Below are 17,754 nucleotides of genomic sequence, written 5' to 3'. Positions count from 1 at the left end.
TTAATATACTAAATAAATTAATAGTGACCAAACCAAATAAATTTTAGGAAACTCAACAACCTCAATCCATATTTAATGGCATCTCAATCTTTTAAGTTACATTTAATGCCACCTATGTTTGTAAAAAAATAGGGGGTGTAGATTGAATTCGAAAAACGACCCACCAACTTGAATAAAAAAATTGGGTTAGATTTTTTTTTTAGAACTAAATCAGTTTGATTCAAGTTTCGAGTTTATTAGACAAAGATTCAGGTCAATTCGAACCAAATCAGTCTATTATATACCTACGTATTTATGGTTTTCTTCAAGTTCTAGCAACCATGGTAGACGGCTACCTTAGCTCTTTACCCTTGCTCCATTATTTCTAGGAAGTTCTGCAAGTGCCATACCCCTTACAACTCCTAGCCCTTCACACTACAATTATTCTCACTTACCGTTAACACGTGGATGAAAATTGTCTATCTATGCTTTATATGTCACGCCCCTTTTCCCTCTTCAATTTGAAGGATGCTAATAGTAAAAACTTTTAAAATTTCTTTTCTAAAAATTTTAGAATATTATGGTACTTTTTGAAACGTGATACTAACGATTCCATCCATATCTAACGGTAAGACCAATTTTGAACTTTTTATAAAAAGTTTAAAAGGGTAGTTTTGATATTTAAAAAAAGCTTAAGGGCGTTAAAAATTTTGAAAATCCAATAATATTTTTTTAAAATTTAAGGGTAATTTTAAAAAAATTTAAACTAAGTATTTTTTAAACAAATAGTTTACCATCCAACCTAATCAATAATAATATTTTATAATATTTTAATTAATGTTTTTATAATATTTTTGGAACTACCAAAATTAACTTTAGTAATTTAGGGAATAAAATAATCCATTGATATGAATGGAAATAAATCATGAAGATGGCATGCAAAACAATAGAAGCAAAAAAGCAAAAGGCAGCATTGAAATCTTGTTGAAAAAGCATGCAAATGATTAGGCTATTCAAACAAGAACCATTTCATGCTCTCTTTTTGTAACTTTCTGTTTCTGCTTTTTTGTGACCACTTACACCCTCAAACCCTTAAATTCAGCTCTTTACTAAAGCAATATATAATGAAGTATTCTAATCAAATTAGCATCCTACGTTATCTTCGTGGTCCACTTTGTCCCCCGCTTTGATTTAACAATTCTCTATTTTATGCACACCACGACCTAATTGGGAGGTACATAAATGGATCGAGACCACATCTGAATATAATAAAATTTTTAGACTATAACTAAGAACAAAACGTCTTAAAAGATCTCGGTGTTGGGCGGTGAAGATAGTTTTCACTCTTATAAATGAGAAGTAAAATGACGATGCTATACGGGAATAACATGACTATCACGTGTCTCTAATAAAGGAGGTAGGTAAACTCACATTAAATAAAAGCTCAATAATATATTCACAAGTAATAATAATAAACATACGCAATATTTTGTAAAGCTAAACTATGATAGAAGCTAAAAAGAGATAGAGGAAAGAATAAATATGATATATAATTCATTTAGAGGTGTATGTAATGCATCTTTTATACATACGTGATGACACAAAAACATCCTAATAAACAAAAACTGTAATTCTTCCAATACTCATTAACAAATGCAGCAGCAATCTATGAAACATTGAAAAAGAAAATGAAGAACAGAAAATAGGAGCAAAAACTTGAACAATAGGATGAGGATGTATGAGAATTCTTACTTGGTGAATCATATTATCCGGCAACAACCCTGATTTCCATTGTTCTTCATCCAAATCGGCAACATTTTTTATCAGATTTTTCTGGAAAATGTGTACTTAAAATGATCAGGATCATCAAATCCTTCACTGGGATCTTTCCCATCCCTGATCTTCCTTCTAACATCTTCAACTCTTTCAAGAATCCCTTTAACAGCTAAATCAAATGCATCTTCAAAATCCCTAAATTTCGATCTGGGATCTGCATAAACAATTCTTGGAATAGTTCTTATAACCTCCTCTCTCATGGCGGATTCCCTGTCCTTGGGAATCCCATTCAATATCCCCTCAATGCTCTCGTTCCAATTTTTCACATCCCTCACAGGTATATACACAGAATAAGCTGTTTTGTTCTCAGGAAAATGCCACAAATATTGGGAATATGCAGAACCTGGATGAAAGAAAACAGGAATACACCCAGCTAAGATCGAATCGAATGTTGATCTTCTGGTGTATGAATCTCCGACAGGTTGCAAGCAGAAGATCGAGCTCTGAAACTCTTTCATGGTGGTAACAGGATCATCACAATTAACCCCATCGGAACTACAATCTATGAATTTACAGAGGGAAGAACCTCGACATTGTTCGATTACCATACCGCGAATGGAGTCTCTGAGTTCCGGCCGTGGAGCGCCGGCGAAGGTGAACAAATGACGGCGCCGTTTGGTCCTCATGAGACTCTGCCATTCAACAACTTCACTCAGTTTCAATGGATGAAAATACGTCGGATACGGAATCGCAAAATCGTTCTTCCACGAACTTGCTTCAACAGAGAGCATCGTCATATTGTGAGACTCAGGCAAGAATCTGAGTTTACTTCCCCAATCAGAAACATCATCCGTTTTTCTTCTGAAATCCCAAGAAATTCTTCCGGCAATGAAGAAATGATCCCTCCCAAACATCCTCTTCCACTCAGGTTTTTCAGAAATCACACTCAAAAAATCTCTAGCTGAAGAATCCCTAACAGAGATGCTCGGATTCCAAAGATAATGGCTGATGTCGAGACCAGCGTAGAACGGTACATAAACGGCGGCCGCCATAGCCGAATCGTTCGTCAAGCACTTGTACTGTTTCATCTTGTTGTGGAAAATGACCTCCAACAGAAATTGATTCGTCTTGAACCAACTATTATTGGAGAAAACCCCTTGAGAATCTTCAATTTCAGGCCCTAGGCCAAAGTTCACCAAATACGGACACATATTGGATTTGTCGGTTCCTCTGGTAAGAGATTGGCAATTTCTAATCAAATCAGAATTGAAACGACTCGGAATGTCCTGGATGAACAAGTAGCGACCAGAGCAAGGATCGGCGGTGTCAGATTCCAAGTCGACGCTCCGAGCAGCAGCAGAGTGTTTGACGAGTAGTCTATTAGGGTTTAAGGAGGAAGCGAGGACGCCATTGTTGGAGGAATGGAAAGTGGAGTAATCAAAACAGAGGAAAATCCATGTTATGGCGAAGGAAATGAAAATGGCGAACCAGAGCTCGGTGGAGCAAGTGGTTCTGAACAGTTTCTTCTCCATGTTTTGGGATGTCTGTGGACGCGTCTTGCTGGAGTCAAAGCAACGGCATCTTCAACACAGAGGGCTTTCTAGGAGAGCATCATCAGCATGAAGGGTGTGAAGGAATAGCAGAAATTACAGTTTTACGCCATTGATGAGCAGCAAGCTATGGAGGATAAAAGAAAACGTCGGTTACAGTGTTGGAATGGAAAGGAAATTGAAGTGTAATAATTGGTGAGGCCATCTCGTTTAATTTTCCAACACATAATACGCTATGAATGCGTGATAGGCGTAATCATCTAAACACTTTTCTATGCCATAGTTATTTTTTTTTTTATCCAGGCCCAATTAGACATAGACATGATTAACCGTCAAGTGTTACTCATCTGACCACGTGAGGATCGAGTTGGAGTCATGAGTCGGTACATGCATGAGTGTTACCCATTTGACCCTTGATGCGATCGAGACAAGAAAGTGTCTTAACTCGGCCGGATATTTCTTATGCAGTTGGAGTCATGAGTCGATACATGCAAAGTCTAAAGAAGTCTCATTTGGATGCAGCTAGATGAATCTTGAGATATGTTAAAGGTATAATCGACAATGGTCTTCTGTATGGACTGCAAGCTACTTGGATACTGTGATGCTGAATGTGTAGGAGACCATAATACTCGAATATCAACCACGGGTACGTGTTCAAGTTTGGTTTGAGAACAATTTCTTGGTGTAGCAAAAGACAACCATATCATTGTCAACTATAGAAGCAGAGTATAGAGTAGTGGTTGGAGCGAAAAGTACGGTTGAAACTATTGACGGAAGATTTGCACCATAAAATTGACTATATCTAATATCACTTCATTGCGACGACCAATCTGCGATTCGCCTTACAGAAAATTCGGTGTTTCATTCTAAAACAAGGCATGTGGAGGTACACTACTATTTCATTAGAGAGAAAGTCCTACAAGAAGAAATCGAGATGTAGTAGATCAAGACAGATGAGTGATAGACTTGTTTACAAAAGGGTTGAATACTAACAAATATGAGAGCTTTTGTTGTCAGCTCAATAGGGTGGAGTGAACGACCAGAGTGTCAAAATAAGGTCAAACTCAATAATTGTATGAGCCTACATTTATTTTAGAAAAAAATGATCTATTTTAGGAATAGAGAAATCCAGATGTTTGTAAAAAGATTTAGATATTTTTAAGAGACGTATCATAAATTTTAGGAATAAATTGTCTCTGGCGTATGCTGTAAATACCCTTTCACCTCTTCCTCACAATCACAAGAAATAGGAAGCATAGAGTACAGTAGTTGTCATAGAGTGTCTTATAATCTCTTCTCGATCTTGAATAAAGAGTGTCATTTTAACAAAGAGTACAAGTATTTCCCACAAAAAAAAATTACGTTCAACAAATTAAAGAGTCTAGTGAGTCAGTTTTTATTTCGAGTCGTGAATTGTGGCTTGAGATTTTAACGAAATAGGTCATTACACTCGACTATTGAATAATCACTATTTCATTTATTCGAGGAAGGTTTTTGTTCAGCTTTATGGTTCTACATCCATCCCTAATAAATGTACTCTACTCTTACTCTTTAATTTTTTGGATTGTGAGGACAAAAAAAAAATTTGGAATAAAATTTTCGTAGGTTTTGTCGTGATCACACAGACTAAAACTTTTAAATCAATTGGATTAACAAACGGATCAATTTGGTTGGCTTGTCTTACAAGCTAACAACTTTAGAGAGCATAAAATTAGTCCGCTCTAAAAATAATAAAAACAATAGCCCAATTAAGTGGTTCTACCACGAGAGAAGTGGACATCAACCCACTAGACTCTTTAATTATGAGAAAAACACCTTAATAAATTTATATTAAAATTCTACGACTTTTGTGAAGAAACTAAGTTAATTAGAGTTGCATAGAGAAAGTTAAGAAAATTTTGACAAAGGAGTTGAATGTGTAGTTGACAGCACGTGAGAGGTATTTTTCGACCTCCGTTTGTCTGTTTTCATCTCAATTTTGATATTAAACCTAACTTTGATCGAGTTAGAACCGACCAAAGAGATTTGAAGAATTTTGAAGCTCCCAACACGAAAAAAAGGTAGCTTGGGAAGGCACACGTCCTCCAAGTAAGTAACCACATGAACTTTAGGTAAGTAATACTTGTAGGATTCGCTAAGACATACTAGCATACGAGCATTCCTTACCATAAGTGGTTAGAAAATGCATGTTAAGGACTTTAGAACGTCGTTTTTAGATGAGTATGTATTGTATGCATGGTATGATAAAATTATCTTTCTGTCCATTTGTGATGAATAATTTTTTATATGCTTACCGTTGTGTTAGAAAGAAGGATGGCTATTGTGGTTTGTTCTCCGGGTGATTGATAAATGTTATCTCCCTATTGAGATTGTTTGCTCGTGTGGGTGCATGATACACTACATGTTAGCTCTAGGTGCTGACTGTATGTTCTCCCTTTTGAGCGTGCTTTTTTGCATATAGACAGAGCATTAGAGTTAGGTTGGTTAGACAATAATATAGGTCACAACGCCTCCAGTGGATTGAGCGACTTAGGATGGTTAGACAATAATATAGGTCACAACGCCTCCAGTGGATTGAGCGACTTAGGATCATGAGCGACGGTCGAAGGAAAAAGACCCGAGGAGTCAAAATAGAGCAACCTATAGCAAGAAGTCCACATTAAACCACCTAGTCGCCTTAGGAACCCAATAGAACTTCTCAGCACCTAGATATGACTAAGGTGAAGTTTAAATTACGGGTTAGAAGCTTAGTTGATCAATAGAAATATCTCCCTAGCAAAGCATGCATGAGATGAATTAGTTAACATTAGTGCGCTACAACTAGTGCGATTTACTTGTTGACCAAGGTTAGTATGTAGGATCATGAGTGATTAGAAGCTTAGACTCATGTGTACCTAGAGAGTGGTTTAGCTCGAGGAGCTAACCCCAAACATCTTGAAAATGAGAGATAAGATTTAAACCGTCTAAACGCAACTAAGAACCTAGTAAATTACAACGACATCTAAATATGATTAAGGAAGCTTAATATAACACTCAACCCACTTGAGTGAAGGATTAGGACAAGGTTGACGTCGCGATTCTATTAAACTAGTCTTGTAGAAAGACTAGGGACTCCATGGATAGTTAGCTCAAGGTAAGGACTCCTATTGAGTGTAGAAACGAGTCAAGGCTGATGCCTCGACTTTGACTACAAGTGTAGTTGTCAAGGCCAAAACTTCTACTATGTGTAGAATCGGGTCTAGGCCTTAATCCTGCCTTGAGAGGAGACACGTGACTACATGAGAAGCGATGTGAGGAATTACCACTATATGTAGAACTGGTTACAACTCGTAAACCCGCCGTGAGAGGGGACGAGGGACTACATGATTGGGTAACATGAGGAACTACTACTGTATGTAGACGTAAACTCGCCTTAAGAGGAGACAAGGCACTACGTAAGTAGATACGATCCCACTTCTATTTCTCATTCTTAACATGGTAACCAAAAGACGTTTGTAAGTGGGCAAAAAGGATAAAAATAAAAATAAAAAAAACCATTCAATCCTTGCAGCTAATAATGATAGTTCCAAACGCTAATAATTAACGCATTGCTACGTTGTTGTTACATAATTTGTTTTTATTTTACTAAATTTAACACTAAACGTTTGAATTTATATACAAAGAGTGTCTTTTTATTTTCATTAAATACTTCAACCTTTCATTTTCAAGAGAACATAACAATATAAATATACTTGAAAACGAGCATCAACACGGTTGAAGAAGATCATGCAAACTCTCATGTCTTTTGTCGTTTTTGTTTTCGTTTTGGTGTTCGCCCACAAACTCGAACGATGTACCTGTGGTAAGCCTCTTTACTTTTTTAATGCAGTTTATTTTTAATAAACTAAGAACACGAGTCAAAGTTCACATGATAGAGAACCCAAAGAAATTGGATAACGGAACATGGACCGAAATAACGGGTATTGATATATTAATACGTCATTTATGTTTTTTTTTTTTTCAGACTCAAAGTATCACCTTCCATTGACGAGGTGGGAAGTAATTATTTGGAACCATTATAGAAACCCACCTCTTGAGGTTCATTGCAAGTCCAAAGACAACGATTTAGGTCATTAACTTTATGTATCTTCTTAATTACTTGAAATTGTGAACCATATATGTCTTCACTTTTATCTACATTATAAATTTAGGTGTCCACACCGTCACTCCAGGAACCCAGTACAAATGGGAATTCAGGGAAAATTTCTTCCAAACGACGTTGTTTTGGTGCAACTTTAAGAGCAAATTAGGGCATGCTTCATTTGAGGTTTTCTGGCCAGAAAACGGAAAATGGTTTTCTGATCGATGCAATAATGAAAGATGTGTTTGGTTTGCTGATAGTAAGGGTTTTTCATTGCTTAATATTCCTCTAAACAAATTCGAGTTCTTGCACGCATGGGAACCGGGTAGTTCTTAGACTAAATCCCACCACAACTTTTGCTGTAATTTACTTCCCATATCAAATAAAAAGTAATATTAATTGACGTTCGTTGAGATTTTTCGTACTAATTCTCCCATCGTGCTATTGTTTTATGTGTTCGTTGTATATTTGTGTATTGTAATACTCACCTAGCCTACGTTCTTCCAATTCATTAAGCTAAAGTTGTCTTGTTGCGACCAAATTAAGATTCAACTTCTTTAATATCCATTTCGGATTCTAGCTTAAGGGGGGATGAAAGACTTTTTCGAGTACCTATATGTCCACGTACTGGGTGACTTGAACGCAATCTGATATGACCATAGAGCTGTTGAGGACTATTGGGAGGGAGTCCCACATTGGCTAATTTAGGGAATGATCATGGGTATATAAGTAAGGAATAACATCTTCATTGGTACGAGGCATTTTAGAGAGAATAAAAAACAAAACCATGAGAGCTTATGCTCAAAGTGGACAATGGCATACCATTGTGGAGGGTCCGTGGTTCCTAACACGGTATCAGAGCAAAGCCATGATTAGTTATGGGTGGAAGTGTATATCAATTGTTTCTTGCTCATATGTTGATAGTAACACTATTTTGACTTGTACTAGGATATACTAGAGAAATTTAAGAACTTTTGGAGCTCCTAACACGCAAAAGATTTAGCTCGGAAAGGCATGTGTTATCCAAGGAAGTAACCACACAGACTTTAGGCAAGTCATACTTGTAGGGATCGCTAAGACATGCTATCGCTAAGACATGCTAGCATGAGAGCATACCTTGTCTTAGGTGGTTAAAATATGCATGGTTAGGATCTCAGAATGACAATTTTGAGTGAGAATGCAATGCATGTTATAGAAAATTATCGAAATACCTCTAGGATTAGAATTTAAGTTACATGTCAATTTTAATACTTTCTAATGTGTTAGAATGAAGATGGTGTTATTGTGGTCGTGCTCCAAGCGATTGATGGATGTTATCTCTTCGTTGACCTTATATGAATGCATGATATAATATGTTTAACTCTAAGTGATTGATTGCATGTTCTCTCTATAGAGCGTATTTATCTGTACAGAGTTAAGTCTAGAACACTAGAGTCAAGCCAGCTAGATGATGACCTAGGGCAAAACTCCTTTCGTAGACTGAGTACCTTAGGATCATGAGCGGCAATTAGGAGATCTAGGTCCTAGTGCTCCAATACTAAGAAAGACTCGAGAAGTCAAAATAGAGTACCCTGGAGTCGAAAGTCTGTATTAAGCCACCTATCCGCCCTAAAAACCTACTATACCTCCTCGTAGCCTAGAGATGATCAAAGCGATGTTTAGAATATGTTTTATGTGCTTAGGTGATTAATAGAAATATAAGTATGTAGGAGTGAACCAGGTTAAGATTACAGTGCTAGAACTAGAGCAGTTTACATGTTGACCTGGGTTAGTACGTTTCTAGTAGATCGAGAACCCTAGATTCATGAGCGACGATCAGAGGTCTAGACTTGACTGCACCCAGAGATCAAATTAATCCCTAAGAGCAAGTCCCGACTATCCTAAAAATATGAGATGACAATTAAACTCCTTAGATGCACTTAAGAACCTAATAGACCTCCACGAGAAAGACGAGTATGAAAGCTTTACATACCTAGTAATAATGTGACAATGTTACCAAAGTCTTCGTGTCTTATCCTCTCCTATATGTCCTTAGCATTAGTAGCCTCGCCAAGCAGGAGGAGTACAAGTACCATCAAGTTAGGTCTAGGCATGATAGTATAGCCTATCAAGATAACTAGGTGCTCTTATCTGGTGGACCCATCCTAAGAGGTGGCGTGGGACCATGCAAATAACATAGTAGTTGGCCGCTCTTCCTCAGATTCAGAGTGACTCTATAACCCTATGGAAGGGTTGCATCTAACCTTTCATGGATGATGATCAGACTAGCTAGATGTCATACCATCCTAACAAATTTTATGTGGTAGCATCTCAATCTAAGATACCGGTCATTTATTGTTGTTGTTATGCAAGCTGATTAAGTTCAAAAACAGGATAGTTCACTCCTAGAGATTAGATTTTTCGTACCGTGAAACCATGCACTAGAAATGGGTGTCAATCTGTCTTTATAATTTGAGATTACGTACTTTTGTTATCATAAGTCTACCGACAATCAATTTTATATTATATTACTAGTCTCGTTTTTTAACATGTGATCTATTTAATGTTTAAAAACATTGAATATTCAACCATTTATTATAGTTACAAATTTATTGCAAATCTATTAAATAAAACATTGAACATTCAACCACTTATTAGTTACAAATTTATTTGGACCACTCTAAATTACATATTTTTTAAAATATATTTTATTTGCAATAAATTCCATGTGAAAAATTGAGAAATTAGGTATAGAAAGCTATGCACCTTTTCAAATTCGACATTTGAACATGGGACACTCGTAGTACCAATCACAGGTTTGGTTGGATCAGGAATTCATTGTCCACATTGTTCGACAATAGAGATGGGCCAAGATTTAAGCACGTGCGTTGATTCTCTCGAAAAACAACGAACAAACCTTAAAAAAACAAAAGAACAAAATGAAATGGTCAATTCCCTCGTTTATAATGATTAAGATAAGTCTAAAAAAAATTTTAATTTATGTCGGTTTAGTTCTTGAATTTTTAAATATATTTTATATTCGAAAAATGCTGTAGTATTTAATAAGTTCTTAATTATTTTTTAATTTTCTGCTTAATAAATTTTTAATATTATGGCCTTTTAAGTTACTTTAGTGCCTACCCCATTTCATGCTACACAAACTCGTGCAGCAAGCGTTTAAGAGCCAATCTATAACATCGAGCATAACAAGCTTCATTGTTACGAGTCCCTCCATCAAAACACGTGAACAAGAAAACATATGTATCTGTAGCGTTAATATTGTAACATACCATGTCAATATTACCTTATTTTTAGTCGCATATGTTTCTTTAACTTATGGGATGAAGGAAAATTGCTGGTGTTAATGGGGAAGTTATTCTCAGCGTCGTTCGTCTTAAATTCACTCATAATTTGGTTGATCATATTCATAGCAATCAATCATGTCGACGACAATCGTACATTTGTATTCAGTCGTATAATATAAAAATTGATATCGTGAAGAACTCAACGAATCGGGAATTAAGTTGAGGGTGGAAGTTTATAATGTAAAAAATTGATGGAATAAATTTAAAAGTAGAAATATATATTATTATTACGTGTCGGCATATGCAAATACGGATAAGATATGGAAACAGATTTATATATATTTTTTTTTTCCAGCGGTGAATTTGAGGTAACAATAAAAGTGAACGTTACAACGTGGGGAAGGGAAATAATGAGCTACGTAAGCAATTACGTGTTACATAAAGTCATTGCTGCCGTCAGCTGCTGACGTATCCAATTCTCAAAGCCACATTCGTTCCATGTATGGAAATGTGTTTTGTCGGAAAGTTTTTTGGAAGTGACAAGAAAACAAAAGGATAATATCACCTGTCTTCAATCTCTTCAAAAATTGTAACTAATATTTGTAATAATATATTGGGTATACTAATCTTGAGTAGTAGAGGAAGAACCGAAGAACTTATGTTTCTCATTCTTAACATGATATCAGAACAGAGGAAGAATAGAAGAACTTTTGTTTCTCGTTCTTAACATGATATCAGAGTAGTAGAAGGAAAAATAGAAGAACTTATGTTTCTCATTCTTAACCTGATATCAGAGCCGTAGAGGACAAATAGAAAAACATATGTTTCTCATTCTTAACATGGTATCAGAGCAGTAGAGGAAGAACGAAGAAAAGTGACAGGGACTGGGACAGAATGGATGAATTGGAATCACCTCCCACCAAATATATCATCTTTTTAAGCCCACATCTCAAAAGTTTTTATTTCGGGTCTCTACAGCGATTGTTACTGATTGATCAATATCTTTCCTGCTTAGACTAGCCCATGCGCACAGTGATTCAAGAGGAACATTGATCTTCAAGTTCTTAAATATCAAAATTTTCTTTTCGGTAGAATCAGCCAAATCCAACTTCAAAATTTCAGAGGTTGATTTATTATTCGGTAGCTTGTATTCTATTCAAACGCTGTGAACATTAACGAGGATTAAACTTTCAATCCCATTTCTGTTTCTCATTCTTAAAACTAGAGATGTGATTTAAATCTAAACATAAATTATTGAAAGACATCCTAAACCGATACTCTTAACGGTTGCCACCATTACACACAAAATCAAGAAACGAGCTGACGTTGACGTTGGAAGAGCCTCCCTTAGTGGTGGCATGGTTGGCCAACTCCTTCCATTTTAAAGCATTCCTTCTCAAACTCTCCCCCTCAACACCATCGCCCATGACAAGGTCCAAGCATTTCTTAATCTCTCCCCTCTCAACGATCCCATCATCATTCATTCTCAACCTCACTCCACTCTTAGACGACTCCTCAATGATCCTCGCATTGGTGGATTGATCCGTCCATTGCGGAAACGCCACCACCGACACACCACAAGCAATGCTCTCCAACGAAGAATTCCAACCACAATGCGTCAAGAAACACCCAATGGATGGATGCAACAACACCTCAAGTTGCGAACACCACGTAACTATCTTCCCTTTACCCTCCAGCTCTTCTCGGCAGCTCACTAAATCTCCTTCATCACCATCGCTCCTTTTCCTCATCACCCATAAAAATGGCAGCTTTGAATCCAATAACCCTCTAGCTATCTCCTCCAATTGGGCCGTCGACACCGCCGCAATGCTCCCGAACGACACGTACACAACCGACGATTTGGGTTTGGAATTTAGCCACCCAATGTAGGGCTTCAAATCCATAGAATTGGTAGGGTGAAAGAAAGAAAGAGAAGGCAACACAGGCCCAATTGGGATCAATTCAACACTAATCGCTCTCAAAACATCGTGCTCCAAATCATCAAACGTGTTGATTAAAATCTTCAAATGGGGTTCTTGTTTGATGACATGGAAGTGTGTTTCGTAGAGTTTGAGGACAAAAGAGTTGGAGTTTGCCGGGTTGCATAGAGAGGGAAGTTGTTTAGAGTCCAACAAAGGAAGCCCGGGTAAGTGAATTTTAATACAAGGATGAGCGAAGGCGTTTCCAATAATGTCTTTATAGCCATTGAAGAAGTGATAATAAATTGCAAAAACGGCGGCGGATTGGTTCCAAAAGAGAGCGGAAGGGAGATGAAATGAACGAGCCACTTCCGCCATCCATGGAGTTAACAAAGAGTAAACAACAAAAGAGAAGGGCTTTCCATTGGCTTTGGATTTAAGGATGGTTTGTCGGATGGCTATGGAGGCTTGGCGCTCGAATTGTGAGAGGAATGGAACGACGTCGTTACCGAGCTTAAAGCCGTCGTCTTGGCCGTCAGAGAAGAAGGAGAAGGAGAGGTTTGGGGAGGAGGGAAGTTTGGGGAGACGGTGGCGGACGGAGGAGGAGGTGGCGAAGGTTACATTAACGCCGCCGTGAGAGAGGGTGTTGGCTAAGTGAAGGCCTGGATTGAAGTGGCCGTGGGTGGCTAATGCTACGAAGAGCACATGTGGGTGTGATTGTGCCATGTAATTGATAGAGGTGTTGGACTTGGTGGGTGTGAATGTTGATACGTTCTTCCCCTTTTTATAGCTACAAATTTCGAGCACAAGACAACACAAAAGACAACATGGTTTCTTTCTTTAGCAATGTGGGGAAGGAAATTGATTACCTTACACAACTTTTCTTTTTCTTTTTTTACTTAAATTACAAACTTTTAAACAAAATATTAATAATAATAATTATTATTATAATTATATATACTACCCATGTTCGGATGTCTGATAATAAGATATTGGAGAATATAACGTACGAGAGAATCGTATAATTGTGTTTAATGTTACATGAAAACACTATCAAAATTTTATATAAATAAAAAAATATTTTTTTATTCCCACCGGTCGTTTCAATAATTTTATTATATTACTCTATTTGGTATAATTAATTATACATGTTATAGTGAAAAAAAAATTAAATTCATGGCTAAATTATTTTTTGACGAATTTATATAATTATGATAATTATTGATAAAATAGTAAAAGAAAAGATTCAGAAAAGAATTTATGTAATACAATACAATATTTAATTAGTTTTAATTAATTATAGTTATTATTATTATTCATTATAAATTTAATTTGAATCATTTTTTTTTTAAATTATGGTATATTAATAATGAAGGCGCTAATTTAATATATTCCAAAAATTAATTAATCAATTATGGAAAATAAACTCTATACTAGGTAAGTCAATTAATATTAATTGATTAATTAAAACTTAAAATATTTTAAACTAATTAAATAATAATGTTGGTAAATAAGTAATTCATTTCTCTAATAATTTTTTTTTATAAGAATTAATTAAATATATATTGAATAATAATAAAAACTATAATTTAATATATTCCATTGTATGACCTGACGCCGCAAATAGAGGAAGAACATTTTTGGGAAAGAAAGAGAAAAAGGAAAAAGAAAAAGAAAAAGAAAAAAGGAAAGGAAAATATATAATATATATTTATTCCGTCAGCAGTGATGTAATTGCTGATGCACATGCGGTGATATCACAGTGATGTCGTCATTGTAACAACCCGCAAAAAAAGCTGTAACCTCCCTCAATCCCTATCTCCAACAAATCCTACCTAAGCTTATTAGATAGTGACTTTATTATTCGATAAACTATAATAGACTGAAATTGTATGAGTTACCATTTATGATCTATGAACTACGATGATATATAAGTTAGGATGATGTATAAGCTGTATCGTATGATATCATATACTAATATATTATTATGTATGAGTTATGATGCTTAGTTACAGGTTGAATCTTCGTCCCCTGTAAATCTTCAAACCGATTCAAGAACCTTAAATTCGATGGAGTTTCAGTATTAAAGAATAACGACCTGTTGGAGAAGCATATCAAGGATCTTACGAAGGAGTTGAGAATAGTGGAATAGTTAAAAGATCATGCTCATAAGCAACACGTGGCGCTTGACAAAAATTGTTGGAAATGACCCACAATCAAAATATATCGAAACAAATTAAAGAAAGAGCAATAACAACTCGAGGGGAGAATTTAAATAGAGGAATTTCATGTACTTATGTTTATTGATTCTCGTTGTGAAAATATTTCTTATTAAACTGTTGGGACACATGAAAACTATGTTGGGTAACTAAACCTACTTAAATGTTCGTGTATGACGGTAGATTTAGTTACCACGTTCTCTAGAATTTTTATATGCATGATGGGGAGCCTTAGCCTTTTGTTTTACGTGCTTTCTGATAATATGTTCTAAAACTATCCCACCTAAAGAACAGTGAAAGTTCTATATTTACAATCATTTAGATACAAAGGAAATGAAAAGAGCAATATATAGATACACAATATTAGCGTATAATCAATGATCAAATATGATAAATATGGTAAATTGTAATGGAAAGCCAAACATCCTCAATAATACAAGATATTAGCCTATATTCAATGCTCAAATAAGATATATATGGTAAACCGTAATGACAAGTTAAATATCCACAATACCCCTACAAGCTGAGCGTCAGATCTGAACGAATGTGAAACTTCGGTATAAAGAATTCAAAGAGATGCTGAAAAACACTTTTGGTGAAGACGTCAGCGACTTGAAGATGGGGGAGACAACAAGTTCCTAAAGGAAAGGACGATCTAATTTGACATTTTTGGAACACTTGTTAGAAACAAGATTGGAGCTCAAAAATAGCACTTTGTTGTCACAGAATAACAAGGAGTACTGTGGAATTGGGACCTTGAGGTCATGCGAAAGATGCATAAGCCAAAGAAGATAAATAGCAATCATGGTAAGAATAAGATACTCAGATTCACAGCTTAGGTATGAGATAGTATGTGATGTCCCACATTGGTTGGAGAGAAGAACAAACCATCATTTATAAGGGTGTAGAAACATTCCCACGCGTTTTAAAGCCTTGAGGGAAAGCCCGAAAGAGAAAGCCCAAAGAGGACAATATCTGCTAGCGGTAGATCTGGGCCATTACAAATGGTATCAGAGCCAGACACCGGACGATGTACCGGCCTTCTCGCAAAAGGGAAAGCCCAAAGAGGACAATATCTGTTAGTGGTGGATCCGGATCGTTACAAATGGTATCTGAGCTAGATACTGGACAATGTTCCAGCCTTCTCGTTGTTTCCCGAAGGGGGTAGACACGAGGCGGTGTGCCAGTAAAGACGCTGGGCCCAAAGGGGGGTGGATTTGGGAGCGGTCCCACATCGATTGGAGGAAGGAAATACTGTCAGCAAGGACGCTGGGCCTCGAAGGCGAGTGGATTGTGATGTCCCACATTGGTTGGGAGGAGAACAAACTACCATTTACAAGGGTGTGGAAATCTTCCCTTAGCAAATGCGTTTTAAAGGCTTGAGGGGAAACCCGAAAGGGAAAGCCCAAAGAAGACAACCGCTGTTAGCGGTGGATCTAAATCGTTACATAGTAGTAAGTTGGTTCTTGGCACTCAAAGAAATGAGATTGTTACCAAGATACCAGTTTTAGATCATGACCATAGGATAGAGCCCAAAAAAGAAGATAAATGAGCTACAAGTTCAATCGATATTATTAATAGTTGAGATTGTTTTGAGCGTAATTTCAAGTATTCATAGTTTAATAGTAAGAATTCTATGTTGTGGTCGTGAAGACTTGACCAATGTTTTAGCCATGGATATTATAATTGAAACTTTCTTTGTTGGTCTCATAAAGGTTTGTTACACAAAACCAATAAATATATATTTTTATTGACATTCATTGACCAATTTAGATCAAATTTTTGTTAGAGCTTTGGCATCATTTGATAAGGTTAAGAACTACCATGTGCAAATCATATGCATCAGTCAGAAAACCATCTTCCCTTTTCGGGCCAAAAAACCTCGAATGAAACATGCCCTAATTTGCTCTCAAAATTGCCCCAAAACAATGTCGTTTGAAAAAATTCTCCTTAAAGTCCCAATTGATTTGGGTTGCTAGATTAATGATATGCACACCTAAATCCATTATCGATCCGAAACTTTAGGTTAGATAAATATATACATATAAATTTTAAGGAATATACAAAAATAAAAACATAACAAATATTATTTAAAAATCTCATTTGAAAATCATCTCATTTTTTGTTTTTTAGATTTTAAAAAACTTGAATTATAAACATGAATTCACCATCGAATTGTAATTTAGAGTGTCTATATATGTTGCAACTAACCTAAATAGTTGTCTGGGACTTGCAATGAACCTGAAGAGGTGGATTTGTAGGACGGATCTAAATCACCAATTCCCACTTTATCAATGGAAGTTGATACTTGGATGCGGTAGAACAGATGAGACATTAATATATATTTCGATGGAGAAAGCAACAAAAAATAATTCCTTATTGATCCAATTTAAACTTAGTTGGAGAAATATGTTTCAAACTAAAAACCCAAAAATGATTAAAATTCTATTAGTTTTTTATCCAATTTATTTTTGCTCTCTATACCACAACGACATCATTTGACTTCGTAAGGGAACGCCAACATGAAACCACAAACAACATCATGATCTTCTATGGTGTTGTGGCTTATTTTCTAGTATATTTGCAAAAATTTATTGTGTCCTTCCTCTTGAAAATGAAACGTTAGTTTTGGAGAATTCTTTATTAACTCCAATTTGGCAAACTTTGCATCAAAAGGTCGGATGGAAACTCAAACCTTATCAACCTTATGTGCATGTTCTTTCTTTTAACATATTTTTTTAGAACCGCACAACAACTCACGTTTAGATAAATACAAAAAAAATATGAGAGAGAAAAGGTAAGAAAGAATAATGGCTAGATATTCATACGGCTTGAAGTAATAGAAAATACAAAAAAAAAAAAAAAAAAAAAAAAAAAAAAAAAAAAAAAAAAAAAAAAAAAAAAAAA

General features: G+C 35.8%; 2 protein-coding genes across 2 annotated transcripts; both read right to left on the bottom strand.

Annotated features, from left to right (window-relative positions):
* Positions 1-1,506: 1,506 nt before the first annotated feature.
* On the bottom strand, positions 1,507-3,558 carry LOC111464549 (probable xyloglucan galactosyltransferase GT14). Its single transcript, XM_023108792.1, has one exon. The coding sequence runs from the start codon at positions 3,285-3,287 to the stop codon at positions 1,803-1,805; it is 1,485 nt and encodes a 494-aa protein (XP_022964560.1). The 5' UTR covers positions 3,288-3,558; the 3' UTR covers positions 1,507-1,802.
* Positions 3,559-11,818: 8,260 nt separating this feature from the next.
* LOC111464179 (crocetin glucosyltransferase, chloroplastic-like) lies at positions 11,819-13,473 on the bottom strand. The gene has a single exon (XM_023108263.1). The coding sequence runs from the start codon at positions 13,352-13,354 to the stop codon at positions 11,990-11,992; it is 1,365 nt and encodes a 454-aa protein (XP_022964031.1). The 5' UTR covers positions 13,355-13,473; the 3' UTR covers positions 11,819-11,989.
* Positions 13,474-17,754: the final 4,281 nt, after the last annotated feature.

This window comes from Cucurbita moschata, unplaced genomic scaffold (genome assembly GCF_002738365.1).
Source record: "Cucurbita moschata cultivar Rifu unplaced genomic scaffold, Cmos_1.0 Cmo_Scf00030, whole genome shotgun sequence".
NCBI classification, from domain to species: domain Eukaryota; kingdom Viridiplantae; phylum Streptophyta; class Magnoliopsida; order Cucurbitales; family Cucurbitaceae; genus Cucurbita; species Cucurbita moschata.
This window is presented reverse-complemented; position numbering and strand designations above follow the sequence as displayed.

Bases quoted from the DNA above. Each gene is read 5' to 3' on its own strand.
- LOC111464549 (XM_023108792.1), bottom strand. From the start codon at position 3,287: ATGGAGAAGAAACTGTTCAGAACCACTTGCTCCACCGAGCTCTGGTTC.
- LOC111464179 (XM_023108263.1), bottom strand. From the start codon at position 13,354: ATGGCACAATCACACCCACATGTGCTCTTCGTAGCATTAGCCACCCAC.